Source organism: Urtica dioica, chromosome 4 (genome assembly GCF_054948205.1).
Source record: "Urtica dioica subsp. dioica isolate 48M chromosome 4, U.dioica_male_clone48M_v1_H2, whole genome shotgun sequence".
Taxonomy (NCBI): domain Eukaryota; kingdom Viridiplantae; phylum Streptophyta; class Magnoliopsida; order Rosales; family Urticaceae; genus Urtica; species Urtica dioica.
The window spans coordinates 2,190,051-2,204,277 of record NC_142759.1 but is presented as its reverse complement, the minus strand read 5'-3'; the positions used below and the strand labels follow the sequence as shown (position 1 = coordinate 2,204,277).

General features: G+C 33.7%; 1 protein-coding gene across 1 annotated transcript; it reads left to right on the top strand.

Moving 5' to 3' along the window:
- Positions 1-1,378: 1,378 nt before the first annotated feature.
- Positions 1,379-3,170, top strand: LOC149399191 (cell wall integrity/stress response component-like protein). The gene has a single exon (XM_089612417.1). The coding sequence runs from the start codon at positions 1,560-1,562 to the stop codon at positions 2,922-2,924; it is 1,365 nt and encodes a 454-aa protein (XP_089468543.1). The 5' UTR covers positions 1,379-1,559; the 3' UTR covers positions 2,925-3,170.
- The last annotated feature ends 11,057 nt before the right edge of the window (positions 3,171-14,227 follow it).

Below are 14,227 nucleotides of genomic sequence, written 5' to 3'. Positions count from 1 at the left end.
AGAAGGTTGCGCTCGGTATTGCGGTAGAAGTTTCGCCTCGTAAACCTTGAAAAGATCAAAAAAAGCTTGCACGATCCTCGGAAGATCAAGTGCAACGTAATCTTGGTCCACAAAATGGTTTCTTATGTATTTGGATAGATCAAAAAAAGCTTGCACGATCCTCGGAAGATCAAATCGTCGTCTTCTTCTTCATTTGGATTTTGGGATTGATGATAATATTCCTCGAACACTTGAAACTCTTGAAAAGCGGCTTCGGATGGCGGTATTTGTGCTTGATATGCTTGCTCGGGATCCATTTGAGGATAATATGGCATTTGTGTGTTTGGAATTTCGGTGAATTCCGTATTGTGGAAAGTAGGAGCAACATAATTTGGATCGAAAGAGTATTGGGTGTTTGGGTCGGGGGCGTTTTGAGACAAATGCAACCAATTTTCTTCAAAACGGTGCATTCGTTCACCTCGGGAAGTTCTTCCCCTTCGACCTCCTCGGTTGTGGGATGATGATGCCATGAGAAAATGAAAGCTTTAGAGAGTAAAATTGAGAGAGTTTGAGAGAATTAGAGAGAGAGATTGAGAGAATTTGAGAGAATTTGAGAGAGTTTGAGAGAGTTTGAGTGAAAGGTGTGAAGAAAATGAATGAAATGGGGGGGTATTTATAGATTTTAGAAATAAGTGGGAAAAAAAAAATAAATAAAAAAACCTCATTTTCGCCTCCAACGGCTAAAATCCAACGTTCATATTCGAACGGCTCTTTTTTTTCGGCCGTTGGATCTTTGATCCAACGGCCGAGATTTAAAAAAAAAAAAAAAAAAAAAAAAATAAAAGCAACGGTCGCTAACGGGATCCGCGGATCCCGTTAGCTACAGTAACGGGACGGGACTCCCGTCCGTTAGTCTTAACGGGACCTCCCGTCCCGTTACCTTCATTACCGGTAGCGGGGATTCCGTCCCGTCCCGCTACCGGTAAGCCACGTTTAATAGTACCTTATTTTTCTTATTATTCGATCGTACGAACAAGAACATCCCACAATCAAGTGGGTTATTTCGATATCTAAAACAAAACGTCATAAAGCAAGGACAATTTAAATTATATAATGTTTTTGGAAGCAAAAAGCTAAGCTAGCATAGAGTCAAAATAGAGCGCAAAGCGGTGAAACCGCGTTGAGTTTTATTTTTAAAAAGAAATAAAAAAGGAAAAAATTTATATTTCATTTCCCACTTGTCCACCCATGTGACAACGAGTCATGACTATAGCTTATCTCTCTTTCTTTTTTTCTTTCTAATCACAAGTTGTATTTATGATTTTTTTATAATAAAATAATTGGCCATTTCTACTTTTGCATTAAAAGTCTTCTGCTACCTCCAAATTCCATAAATTCAATTCAATATAATTCACGTCACACAGACACACTCACTCTTCTTCACTTCAAACTCCTTTTGTATTTATAACACCTCTTCACTCTCTCTTTCTCTCTCTCACAATCCAAATTTCAGATCTTTGGAGCGAGATTAGAGAGAGTAAAGGAAAAAAAACCCAGTCTCATCATCAAAGAAGCCAAAAATGGCTCAACTTAGAAAGGTACTTTTGCTTCAATTAGTCTTACTATTCATTTTCTCTTTACATCTTCTTTGTGCCTATTCGGAGATTCATCAACAAAGCTCCTCGAGATTTATTGGTAGAAGAAAAATGCTTGAAATTGATGAGTCTAGTGGAGATGAAGAAGAGTTGGTCATAACCAAGCCCAAGAAGAAAATCTCACTACCAACTGAAAGCAATTCACTTTCATCGAAGAAAAACCAAACCAAAACCAACAATACCAATAAACCCAACAACCTCTCATCACCCAAAAACCAAACCAAACTCATCAAAACAACCAATCTCTCATCCAAGAACCAAACCAAGATTACCATAAAAAAAACAAACTCCACTAAAACGACACCGACAAAAACGACATCTACAACAACATTGCTTACTCCACAAAAAACCGAACTAAAAAAGCTTAATTCCACTTCTAAACCCAAGAAGCTCAATTCCACAACCAAACCGCTTATTCCCATCAAGAAAAGCTTGGATCTCATCAAACCCAAAAACACGGAAACAACAAAAACGACAACAAAGAAAAGCACACCGACCCAAATAAACGACAAGAAAACCACAAAAAACGACAGCGACAAACCGAAGAAGCAAACGACATCAAACCCGGGATGGTTCGACGACGACGACACCGACCTCATGTCCGAAATTACCGGACTACCCCAGAAGTTCCAGCAGAGTCTAATCCCAGACCTGGAGAAAATCTCCACCACCTCAAAGGCCTATCTAAACCGGGCCAACAAAGATCTGGCCCAAAACTTCAAGCCCATCATCGGCCCGAAATACGCGCCCACAGCAGCTTCCCTGGTCTCGCTCGCATTCATGCTAATCCCTCTCCTCTTGGTCTCACTCCTCTTCAACAGAATCAAAGCCTACTTCTCTCTCCAGAAGCTTCTCATCTTCGTCCAGGTGTACCTCTCCATATACTTCGCGATCCTCTGCGTGTCGTCCATCGTCACCGGTCTAGAGCCGCTCAGGTTTTTCTACACTGCTTCGCGGTCCACGTACGTTTGCGTGCAGCTCCTCCAGACCCTCGCGTACGTTCTCTACCTTCTCATGCTTCTCATGTACCTGGTCCTCGTGTTCTCCACCGAATCCGGGCTGGGCTCGAAGATGTTGGGCCTGGCCCAAATGTTTGTGGGCTTTTCCGTGGGCCTTCATTATTACGTGGCTGTCTTTCACCGCCTTGTGCTACGTCAGCCTCCCAGGACCAACTGGAAGGTCCACGGGATCTACGCCACGTGTTTCTTTTTGATTTGTCTGTGCGCGATTTCCGAGCGGAGGAAGAAGGCGTACCTGGAAGAAGGTGGTGAAGAGGGAAAGAAGAATTGAGATTTTCAATTTTTTTTTTAATTTAATTTATGAATTTCTAGTTTTTCTTATACATATAAAGTGGATTGATGATGAAGTTATTGTTGGTCTACTCTACTTGATTGGCGGTGAAAAATAAATTTTTCTCTCGTAGAGTTCAATAGGAAGGGTTTTATATTATATAATGTAAAGTAATATTATGTATGGTGTAAGCCAATTAATGGAAGCCAGCTGTTTATTAACTAGCTAAAGCTAGTTGAGCTTTAATTCTTGTACTACACGATAATACGATATGATTCGGGTTTCCGTTTATAATGTGATGCTGATTTGCAATCTACGACCAAAATAAGTAGATTTTTAAAAAACAATATACAATAGTAAAGACCCAATTTTATGAGTTGTTTAAGATAAATTATGCTAATTTTATACATGTACATACTAGGTTCGAATCATGGCCTATATATACTTGTATATAGTTCTTCTCCCAATGATTGCATTTTAGCGCTAACTTTTAAGGAAAGTCAAGTGAGACATTGTGTCACTGAATCCGATGTATAATGTATTTGCTTGAGAAGTAGCTTGTTGAGAAGTCAGAGAGATTGGTCAGTTTTATACGCTTTGTCGAATCAACTACTCCAAAGTCCAAGGTCAATATAACCTTGGAAAGTTTTCCGATATTTTGAGCCCTTGAAATTTAATTTATTTCATATATCTAACCACAAACTCACAAAGACAATGTCGTAGACTTGATGATAATTTTTTGAGAGGCTAAACAGTTTCGATCACTTAATTATAATCGTACAATTAAAGTAAACCGGAAAAACTCATTTTTAATTCGTTTGGTTAAACTTAAAACTAAGCGGCTTAAAATTGGTTAAAGGTTGGTTTGTTTATTTTAATTGCATTCAAGGTCAATAAATAATGTTAATCCCTAGATAACTTTAGCCGCATATTACTATTAATGTTCATTTTAATTGGTTTTCAAGGTCAATAAATAACCGCGATGATAGTTACCAAAAAAAAATTTATTTTAACACTATTTATCACGAAAAATCATTGGTAATAACTACAAATTTGTTGAGCCGATAAGTGAATTGAATATGTAAACGCACCGATTAATTTTTAACCAGTTCGCTTTGGTTTCTTGGTGGTAGTTGGCTTGGTAGTAACTTTGGCTTGATAGTTGAGTTTTCTCAGTGGTAGTTTCTCGCCCCAAGTTCAAATCTCTCTCAAAGTCTATATTTTATTAAAAAATAACATTATCTGTAACAAAATATAAGAATGACAGGAGGGGCAGAATTTGCCAACAACAACAGAAACCCAACCAATTACAGTGATTAACTAATATTGGATTTTGCTCGAATGGAACCGGTTTCTATTATGTATTTCGAAAAGGGAAATGGCCGGATCTACTACTAAATTCAATGATTTGGACCAAAATATTGAGTTTCTTGTTTTGGACACTTTTAGTAGTTGCTTAAGTGAGCAAATACATATTTGCCCTTCTTCTTCATTCTTCACGTTATCTTCTTCTTCTTCTCTCCTCACCCGCGCGACATTGGAGAGCAAACAGAGCAAGGAAAAAAAAATTCCAGACCACATCATCCAAGCTCTCTTCCCAGCCGGCCACCCAAAATCATCACCACCACCTTTCCTCGCCTTCCTTCTTCCTTTCCTATTCCCGCGCGCCACCACCGAGTCTCCTCCATCGCGCGACTCACAGCCACCGATCCTCCACCGCGCGACTCACAGCTACCGATCCTCCACCGCGCGCGTGCCGGCCGAGAGAAGGGAGAACGCCGCTGCCGCCGAGGCCCAGCTTGGACGCGCACCTCGACCACTCCGATCATTTTCTCCTTGCTTAGCTCTCTCGCGTGGATCGCTGCCAAGGAACGAGCCCAAGCGCGCGACCACCGAGTCTCCTCGAGCGCTCGACCGCCGTGAAGTGTGCGCCGCTGCGAGCTAGGAGAAACGCCGGGAGGGAGAGAGAGCTTGTGGATGAGGCCGGATTTCAGGAACATAGAGAGGTGATGAGATTTCTTCAGATTGGAATCCATGTTGATTAGGGTTAGGTTTTGATTTGGGGGTTTTGGTTGTAAACGTGTTTTGATGATTTTAGTTGAAGATTTGAATTGCTTTCGGTGATGATTCTTTTGGACGGTTATGGGTTTGTTCTTGGTTTTGGGCGAGTGTTGTTTTGGATTGGGTCTTGGCCGTGAGCTTGGTTTGCTTGTGTGTTTTTGGCCGTGAGCTAAGGTTGGCCGTGAGCTTGGCTTGCTTGTTTTTGGCCGTGTTTTACGTTTTGGCCGTGTGGTTCTTTTGGCTGGGAATTCTGAAATGTGTTGTTGTTGTTGTTGTTGTTGTTGTTGTTGTTTAGTGTCTTGTGATAGAAAATCTGAGCCTCGGGAGTTCTTTGTGTTTTAGTTGATGAATCGCTCAGTTTGGTTTGATGATTGATTTGGAAAATGGATTTGGGAGTTGATATTTTAATCGAGATTTGATATCTCGTTCGGGCTCGGGTTTCTGTTAGTTATATTTTTGTATGGGACGTATGAGATTTCAACTATTGTCATTTATGTTTAGGAATTAAAGACGTAAAAAAGACATAAATTACTGAAATTGTAACATATAATTAGTCATTCATCCATTATTGAAATACACTCCAAGTTTCAAAAAGACATATAATTAGTCATTAAACTATAATAACTGAAATTAGTTCCAAAAACACATACAACTATAATAATTCATCCATTCCTCTCGGACAAAGGAACTGGACTGTTGCATGTAGTCCGATTGTGACCAACTTCTCCACATCGCGAACACTTCCTAAGAATAGGCTCTTCCCCTTGAGAATGTATCCGTCTCTTCTTCGGTCTACCGACGACACGTGATCTGTATGTCGGAGGCTTGTCTCTCATTTATACAAAAAATATGTTCATTCTCATACCTGAATAAGAAAATTCAAAAATCAGAATAGCTTTAGATTGATATGTATAATTGTAATAAAAACTGTCATAAATTATAGACTTATAAGTCTAGAGTTAACAACAATTGTAGATATCGACGTCTAGAGTTGTAGTAACTGTAGACTTATAATATCTACAATGAGACTATTTGTATATATGTATATCTACAATTACACCAATTGTAGATATACATGTCTACAATTCTTGTAATTGTAGACATATAGGTCTACACTTTCAACAGTTGTAGACTAATAAGTCTACAACAGCTGAAGGTGTAGACCTATATGTCTACAATTACAAGAATTGTAGACATGTATATCTACAATTACAATAACGACGTATGACGGGGACAGTCTACAATTTCAGAGATTGTAGACATGTATATCTACAATTCAAGAACGCGAAAAAAACTCAAATGTCCAAAAACATGAAGAACAACACACAAACAAACCCAGCAACAAACAACACAGAGACGGCGGGTAATGGCACTAACAAACCCAGAACGACACAGACTCGAGAAGGATTCTCCAATTGGTTGAAATAGCTGAAGCTCTTGGTTCGAGATCGGTCGCCGGATCACCGCCGAATTGCCGCCATGAACAGCGTCGTGATTTAGAAACAAAGCCATGTGCTGAATCTCAACAAGGTTCATCCTCATGTGCTCACGCGCTCGAGCTCGTCGGTGGTGAGCGAGGACGACCAACATAAAAAGGTAAGCTTTTTTTGTATGTCAAAATGAACGAGAGAGAAAAACAGAGGAGAGAGAGAGAGAGAGCTGTGAGAGGTGAGAGCTTTTTTGGCTTTATGAGCAAGTTTTAGATTAAAATGAACAAAATTAAAAATTAAAGGGCAAAGAAGGTAACAAAGAATTATCTCTCCTCAGATTGGTAATATAATTGTCCAAAAACATGTACAGCAACATTTTGGTCCAAACTTTCCAAATCACTACTAGTTGTGGCCATTTCCCTTTCGAAAAACTAAAATGTTTGTTTTGTCCAAAATTTTGCTAAGTTTCAGGCTTAAATGTTAACAACATATAATGAATTATTTTCAGAAAAAATTAATCATATTAATTTAACTGGATAACTAATAATTATTAATCATGAATAACTAGCGGTATTTAATGTGATCGGCTTTGATGCATATTTAATTATCATAAATCTAATTACAAACATAATTAAATACGTAAATAAATATAAATATCTTGAATTTAAAGTATTAAACACCACATCACAAAATTTAAATGCCACAAATGAACTTTTTTGTATAAATAAATTAAATTACAAACTTAATAGACATTAAATATTAGTATTATCATCAAATATATTTTAAATCCTTTTCAAGCAGTAATAGTAATTAGGAATTAAGCATTTTTTAAATGTGTGCATTTAAACCATTTAATTTATATGTCCATTACTACTACTTACACTATAAAATAAAAAGTTCGTGTCTATCAAATCGAACAATATTTTACCACCAAGACAATACTCAATTTTGGCCCAAAAATACATATTCCTCATTTATTACTTTTAACGAAGAAAACGTTTAGATACTATCTTAAAAAATTTATATTTATCACATTTTTTAAAAATATATTTAAATATTATAAAATATTCACCTCATTCGACGTTTTGTGGATAATAAAACAATTCACCGCCTCTGAAGTCTGAACTAGAAAAGGACAATCAAGTTTGGATCTATGGATGTCCAACTTTATTTATGCATATATTATTCACACAACCAGTTTGGGAAATAGCATTAAGAAGAGAAAAAAGCACGTTGTGGACCATAAGCAAGTTTCATGTAAACCGCTCTTTCGTACGTATAAAAGTATTACAAAGGTAACAGTACGTAAAGGGTAGTCATTTACGAAAGTAAGTGTGTTGGTAGAGGTCATTTACGTCATTTTCCAAAATCAGCCGACGAGTTTGATGCACTGTCGGTGGTTCAAAACTTCATTAATAGTGGCTGTACGTATTTTGTTTTAACTAGAACGAGTTTATTAAACCAGACAATTATTGCGGGCGTCAAAGTCATGGTTCTTCAAATAATTAATTTGGAATTGGCATGTTTTTACATGTATTATATCTTGTTTGAATTTGTTATTTCTCTATTTAATAGAGAAATTCGTATATATAGATTATTATCAACCTCTTCTATACATTGTGAACATCATAATTTCCCAAATAATATACAATATGTTGTAAATTTATAAGATAATGAAAAAATAAAGATAAGATGACAATATATAAGGAAATATTTGGAGTGGCGAAAGCAAGCAAATATAATAAATGAGATCTAGACTGTCAAGTGACCTGGTTGCTTTTTTTTTTTTTTTTTTTTATTTATTTATTTATTTATATTCCTGGTTTGGTTGTTAGAACATGTTCTTGAAGCTACTTTTAATGTTTTTAGGTGATCACAAAACAGTTAGGACTGTCTTATTATCGTTTCCCTTTCACTTGTCGACAAAAGCATACTCTCTCTCTCTCTCTCCTTTTTTTCTTTGTTCTTTTTTATTTTTTTATGAAGTGCGTAAGAAAGTCAAATATTATGATGGATACAAAATTCCATATTTTCCATTTTAGTTTGAAGGAACAAAATATTTTATTAAGGGTTTCAATATAGCATACGAGTTAAATTTTGTCGGCGGTGGATTGATATATATATATATATATATATATATATATATATATATATATATATATATGGAATTACTGACGAATAAACAATAGGATACTAGATTCTAATCTTAATACTAAAAAAAAAAAATCAACACTTCAGTCTGCTCTTTTTGTTTTGCCTTTCAGGTAGGGTACTGATATCGATCCGAGTCAAGGACTTTAAAAAACTTCCAGGATATTTAATTATTATGTGTGTCCAATTCACTAAGTCGTCATATCAGTGACAATGGATCCCCAACCAATTATAATTTTATTTCATTTTCACAAATTCATAATTTTCATAAGGGTCGAATAGACCGGGTGAGGTATAAGCTGCCAAAAACGTCTGAGTGAAGATCTCGATGACCAAAATATAAAGAGAAACGATTAGGATCATAATGTGTATGGTAAAAAACTGTCAACCAAAAAAATCGAAAATACCAACGATTACCCTAATGGCTAGTCAAGTGAATATTCAAAAGCAGTCACGAGTATAGGGGAAAATAATTATTTTATGTAACCATTCCTGTACAAGGCGAGCCAATTATACCTTGTCAAATCTTTGGCACGAGTATAGGGGAAAATAATTATAAAGTGATCTGAATTAAAAAAAAAAAAAAATTACAAAGTGATCGATAACCACTTGTCAGATCATCCCGCAAACGAATCGCTCGCGCGCACACACACGTGGACACAAAATTTCACACTCGGTAGTTGAATTCATATACAATCAATACCCCTATTATTTTATTTATTTTTCTTCTTGTAACTAGATTCGTAATTTGTATGTTACATGAAGAATTCGGCCTAAAATCTTCGTTGCGTTCGGTTTATTGTAGTTGGCATGTATGGATTCCATTAAGAATCGGGATAAAATGATAAATTCTCTTACTAAGAATGGGAAGTAAAATATTAAAAAAAGTTTTTAAAATTAGATATGTCGGGTAATTTCCACTAGAAGACATGCTACGCTGAATCTACATGGTCTCGCCCAAAAAAGACGAATGCTATTGGGCTTTTTTTTTTCCCTTCCCTAAAGCCCAATACTACATTGGATATACTATATTTACTTGGACTCACTCTCACTCCATAGTCCATATTCTGCCATTCTTTTTCGAACATCCTCATCTTATCACCAAATTGTTTTAACTTAATTATCATTTATTATTAGTGATATGTCAGAAAAAAATGAAATTCCGTGAAATATTTTGCACACCCTTATCAATATTGGATCACGATTTGGAGGCCCTAGTTTAAGGAATATAAGCAGCACAAAGTATGGGTTTACTTATATAATATCTTAAATGCACAGTTTTTTTACATTGTGTATAGATATTTTGAGAAATTCTACAAATACGTATTGTTTTTATACTCGTTCCAAGGATACCGAATTCAGTAAATTTTACGAATACTTTTTTTAGTTCAAACTAAAATCAACTTTTATTCTATAGCAAAAAAAAAAAAAAAAAAAAAAAAACTAAACAATATACAGGAAGGAAAATAATACTAAAGATTGAAAAACTATAGAAAATCGGTATTTTTATAATAGTAAAAAGGTTAGATCGATACTTGTGTAACAGGTTTTGAAAATCGGTACGTGAGATAATTTCTTCTAAACTTTTTATAGCTTTGCAGTTGAGTTTGAACTCACGTCCTAAGAAACCCTCGTTCGACCGTAAAACTCTTTCCTCGTCGATTTTATAATAAGATTACAACGTAGATCAAAGGGCTTCAGGTCCTGAAATATGTTTTGTGTAACAAGGGTTTGAATAGTGAGAACCAACCGATGTAGAGCACTTTGACATATATATATATATATATATATATATATATATATATATATATATATATATATATATCAAACGAGAGAGAAACAAATAAAAACGAGTGTGTCTCGTAAATCTTACTCTTTTATATTCCCTCTTAGACCAATATATATAAAGAGGCTAGGCTTCTATATCTGTGTACCATTTCTGTATAAAAGTATTTGGTTGCATGAGATTACGGAGCCAGCCAATCATATCGGACTAAACGTTATAACGTTGGTCACGGACTATACGTGCCTTAGGTTATGTAACTCGGTGAAAAATATTAATCGTGACAATTAATATGTAGAAAATATATATTCAATGATTTATCTATCTGTAATAAATGAGAAGACAGCAACAACATATCTCCATTTTCACTCGCTTTCTTTGTCTCGGATCTTGTTGCAATTATTTTAGCAAGCAGACAAACTAGTGTGAATAATTAAAAAAAAAAAATATCAACACGACTCGCGGGCTAAATAATTATTGAAATTCCATCGCGATATTTAGAAACGAACATTATATATATTAAACCTCCATAACGTAGAATCAAACGTGATTTGGTTGATCCAAGAATTGGATGAATCGAGTCGTCAATTTAATAAGTTTCGGTCCCATTTCCCATTTCTCTTCGTTGTACCATTTTATTTTTTCCTCTATTAAAAAAATATTGTATATATTCATGTAATTGAATTTTGTGTATAATATTTTTAGCATTTTTTCCCATTGGAGTCTAATTTCATTCCGATTGATTCTTCGTAGATAATATATAATAGATAGAGGGATAAATAAAGTTCCTAATTAACGACAAGAGAGATGACTTTTCATTAATTTAAAACTTATCTTCAACAAATAAAAATAAATCAACATCAGATTTAAAGTTTAAACATGCGACTGAGATCGCGGAGAATCTGAACTTTCTAGCAAAACACAAACTTGCTGCTTCGATATCAACGGAGATTACAAAATCGTTGTAATGATTAGTTTTGAATTCAATATAGACAAATATCTTAAATCGCATTTGACTTAACATAAATTTAACCGTATCATGAGGATCGTGCCATTTTTATTGATACTTTAGTTTTTGGATAAGTCTCTGAACGATGTAAGTTTTTTTTATTATTATTTTTTTTAATTTTTTTTTTATCTCTAACTCTATTGTTTTCCCCGCGCGCTCATAGTTTTTTTTTTTCACTACTTTATGTATTATCCATATGTAATATTGCTTAAATTTTACCTTTTAATTCATAAAAAGATTGTTCACAATAATATATATAAAAACCAAAAAGGATACAACAAAATAGTTACCAATTTTTTCAACGTACAATCACATATTGGTGGTTGCATTCTAGAAGACTTTGCCCGGTTGAGATTAACGATTAAATACCATAATGTATAGTTATTATAAAAAAAATTATTATTTAAGCGTCAAAGATTCAAAAGCATGAAACAATTTCTTTATTTTATGGCATATTTTGAGTCAAATTAAACATCCAATTAGTGTTTTTGGGTTTTACACTCGTATATGTCGATTTTGGTTTTGAGTTTGTAAACGGAATTTTTAACCTTAGCCGTTTTGATCTATTTTTAACTATTAATGTTATTGTGGGCATTTTGGTCAACTGAGATTTCGATGGGAGTTAACCTACAACGATAATTTAAGATTAATGTTTATCGAAGTACATCAAAATTCCATTTATTTAATTGCACAGAAATGAGTATAAATCAGTCACACATATAATTGTAGAACACCTTATTACAAGGCATAACACATACGTATATTTGATTAGATCTAACACCAAGTATCACCGTTCATTCATTTTGTGTATACTTCGGAGATAAGAAAGAACAAAAGGCATAATAAAAATCAAACACTTTTTGGTTTAACTATTTCAAAATAATTATAATTGTTGATTAAGATCAAAGAAACCATAATCCGTCGATTCTTCAACATTTATAGACATAACATTAATATTACTCACCTAATAAAATAGTGGAAGATGGCTAATTCATATCCAATAACATTTAAAAATCAACTAAATAAAGTGTCAAAAAGTACAAATAATAATAATTTGGATATCGACATTGATGTGAAAATTTTACGCGACTTAAACAATGTTTCTTGATTCAAATTTTTTTTTAATTTATGTGAACAAAATAAGTATACGCTTATTTAAAAAAAAAAGAATTCAGAGCATCTGTTACCATGTTATTCTATTATTATCTCTAATAATCACACTATCTTGTAATTGTTCTACTTATTTATACATTTGAAAATTTGAGGACGAACTTAGACTAGTGTGAGATTGTAGAGAAGATACATGTAATTTGATGTATTCTTACCTTTATTTATTTGAAACATAGACGTCATAAGTTTATGTACGTATAACTTACATTGGCAAATAATCACAAATGTTCAAAAGAAACGGTAAGAAAGCATAAAGACAAAGAATAGGCGTGTACAAACAGTGGGGCCCACATTAAAGTGAAAACATTCGGAATTGGTTTGCCGCAACTCTTTTAGATATGCTTGTGTGGGTCCTTTGCATGTATCCTTTCCAAAACAAACCTTCACGCGCTCTTTTTCTCCTAATTTATAACGAGGTTTGAGAGAAAAACAACAAATAGAAAATCTAAAAACATCTTGTTTTATATACTCGACTTTTAGTAACTAAAGACATATAAATAGAGATCTCTTACCAGAATTTATTCCCATTTTTGAATTGATAAATTTATCTTTAATTAAATAAGAGGGTTTGTATTTCTGTTTTGTCATGACCTTTTGAATTGTTTATGTATTGATCGATAAATTTAGAGAAATAGACATTAATAATATTAAAATCTATTTTTTTTTGTCTCCAAAACATTGAAAATATTTATTTATTTTCTTTCCTTTTTTAAAATTAATAGTATTTGTAACGAAAGTCACATAAAATACATAATCTTCTGACAATTTGTATCATAAACACTATTAATTTTTAAGATGTATTTTTTCCACATCGGTAGAAAAACATTGAAAGAAATATAAATTGCGACCTCAGTTTAGAATCCAATTAGCATCGAATTAGTTTAAATGGTCACCAAGATTTTCAAAAGTCGGATGTGTCGGGTCTACGGCTTGGACTCATAGTTCTAATTTTTAACATCCACATGCTAGCTGAACTAGTTATCGAAGGACTTAGAAATTGCAACAAAAATTATCATTTTAAATAAAGATTATATTACATGGATGATATTTGTTTCTCAACCCTTAACATCCACAATTACCACCTCAACTTTAGTAAAAATACACTTATTCAGTGAGTTTTGAATTCTGAAATAATGAAATGCAACTCTTATAAAAATTCAATATACCATTTGAATAATAAATGGAGGTTTGAGTCAGACCATTATTTATCTCAAACATACGTACTCATTTTTTACATACACAAACACATATCTTTAAGCCCAAAAAGTTATAAATATTTTTAGAATTTTCAGTGTATATTTAATTTTAGTATAATATTTTCATTTATTTTCTTGTTATATATTCCGACAACCAATTGAGTCTTGATAAGAAGAAAATTTTCATCTTTTAACTAAGGATAAATTACATAAATGCCCCCTGAACTTTTGACCATTTAACAACGTGGTCCCTACTTTTATTTTTCTTACAGTGTCGCCCTTAAATTTTCATATTCTTACAAACTTAGTCCTTCCGTCAAATTTTGGGAGTATATTCCGTCTATTTTAACTTGTGTAATAACTTGAATATTTAAAATTACCTATATATCCTTTTTTTTAATTATTTTATATTTAAAATTAATAAATTAAAATTAAAAAATTTCATTTTTCATTTTGTTTGTTGTCTTTTTTAATACTTTTTTTTATACATTTCCATTATATTT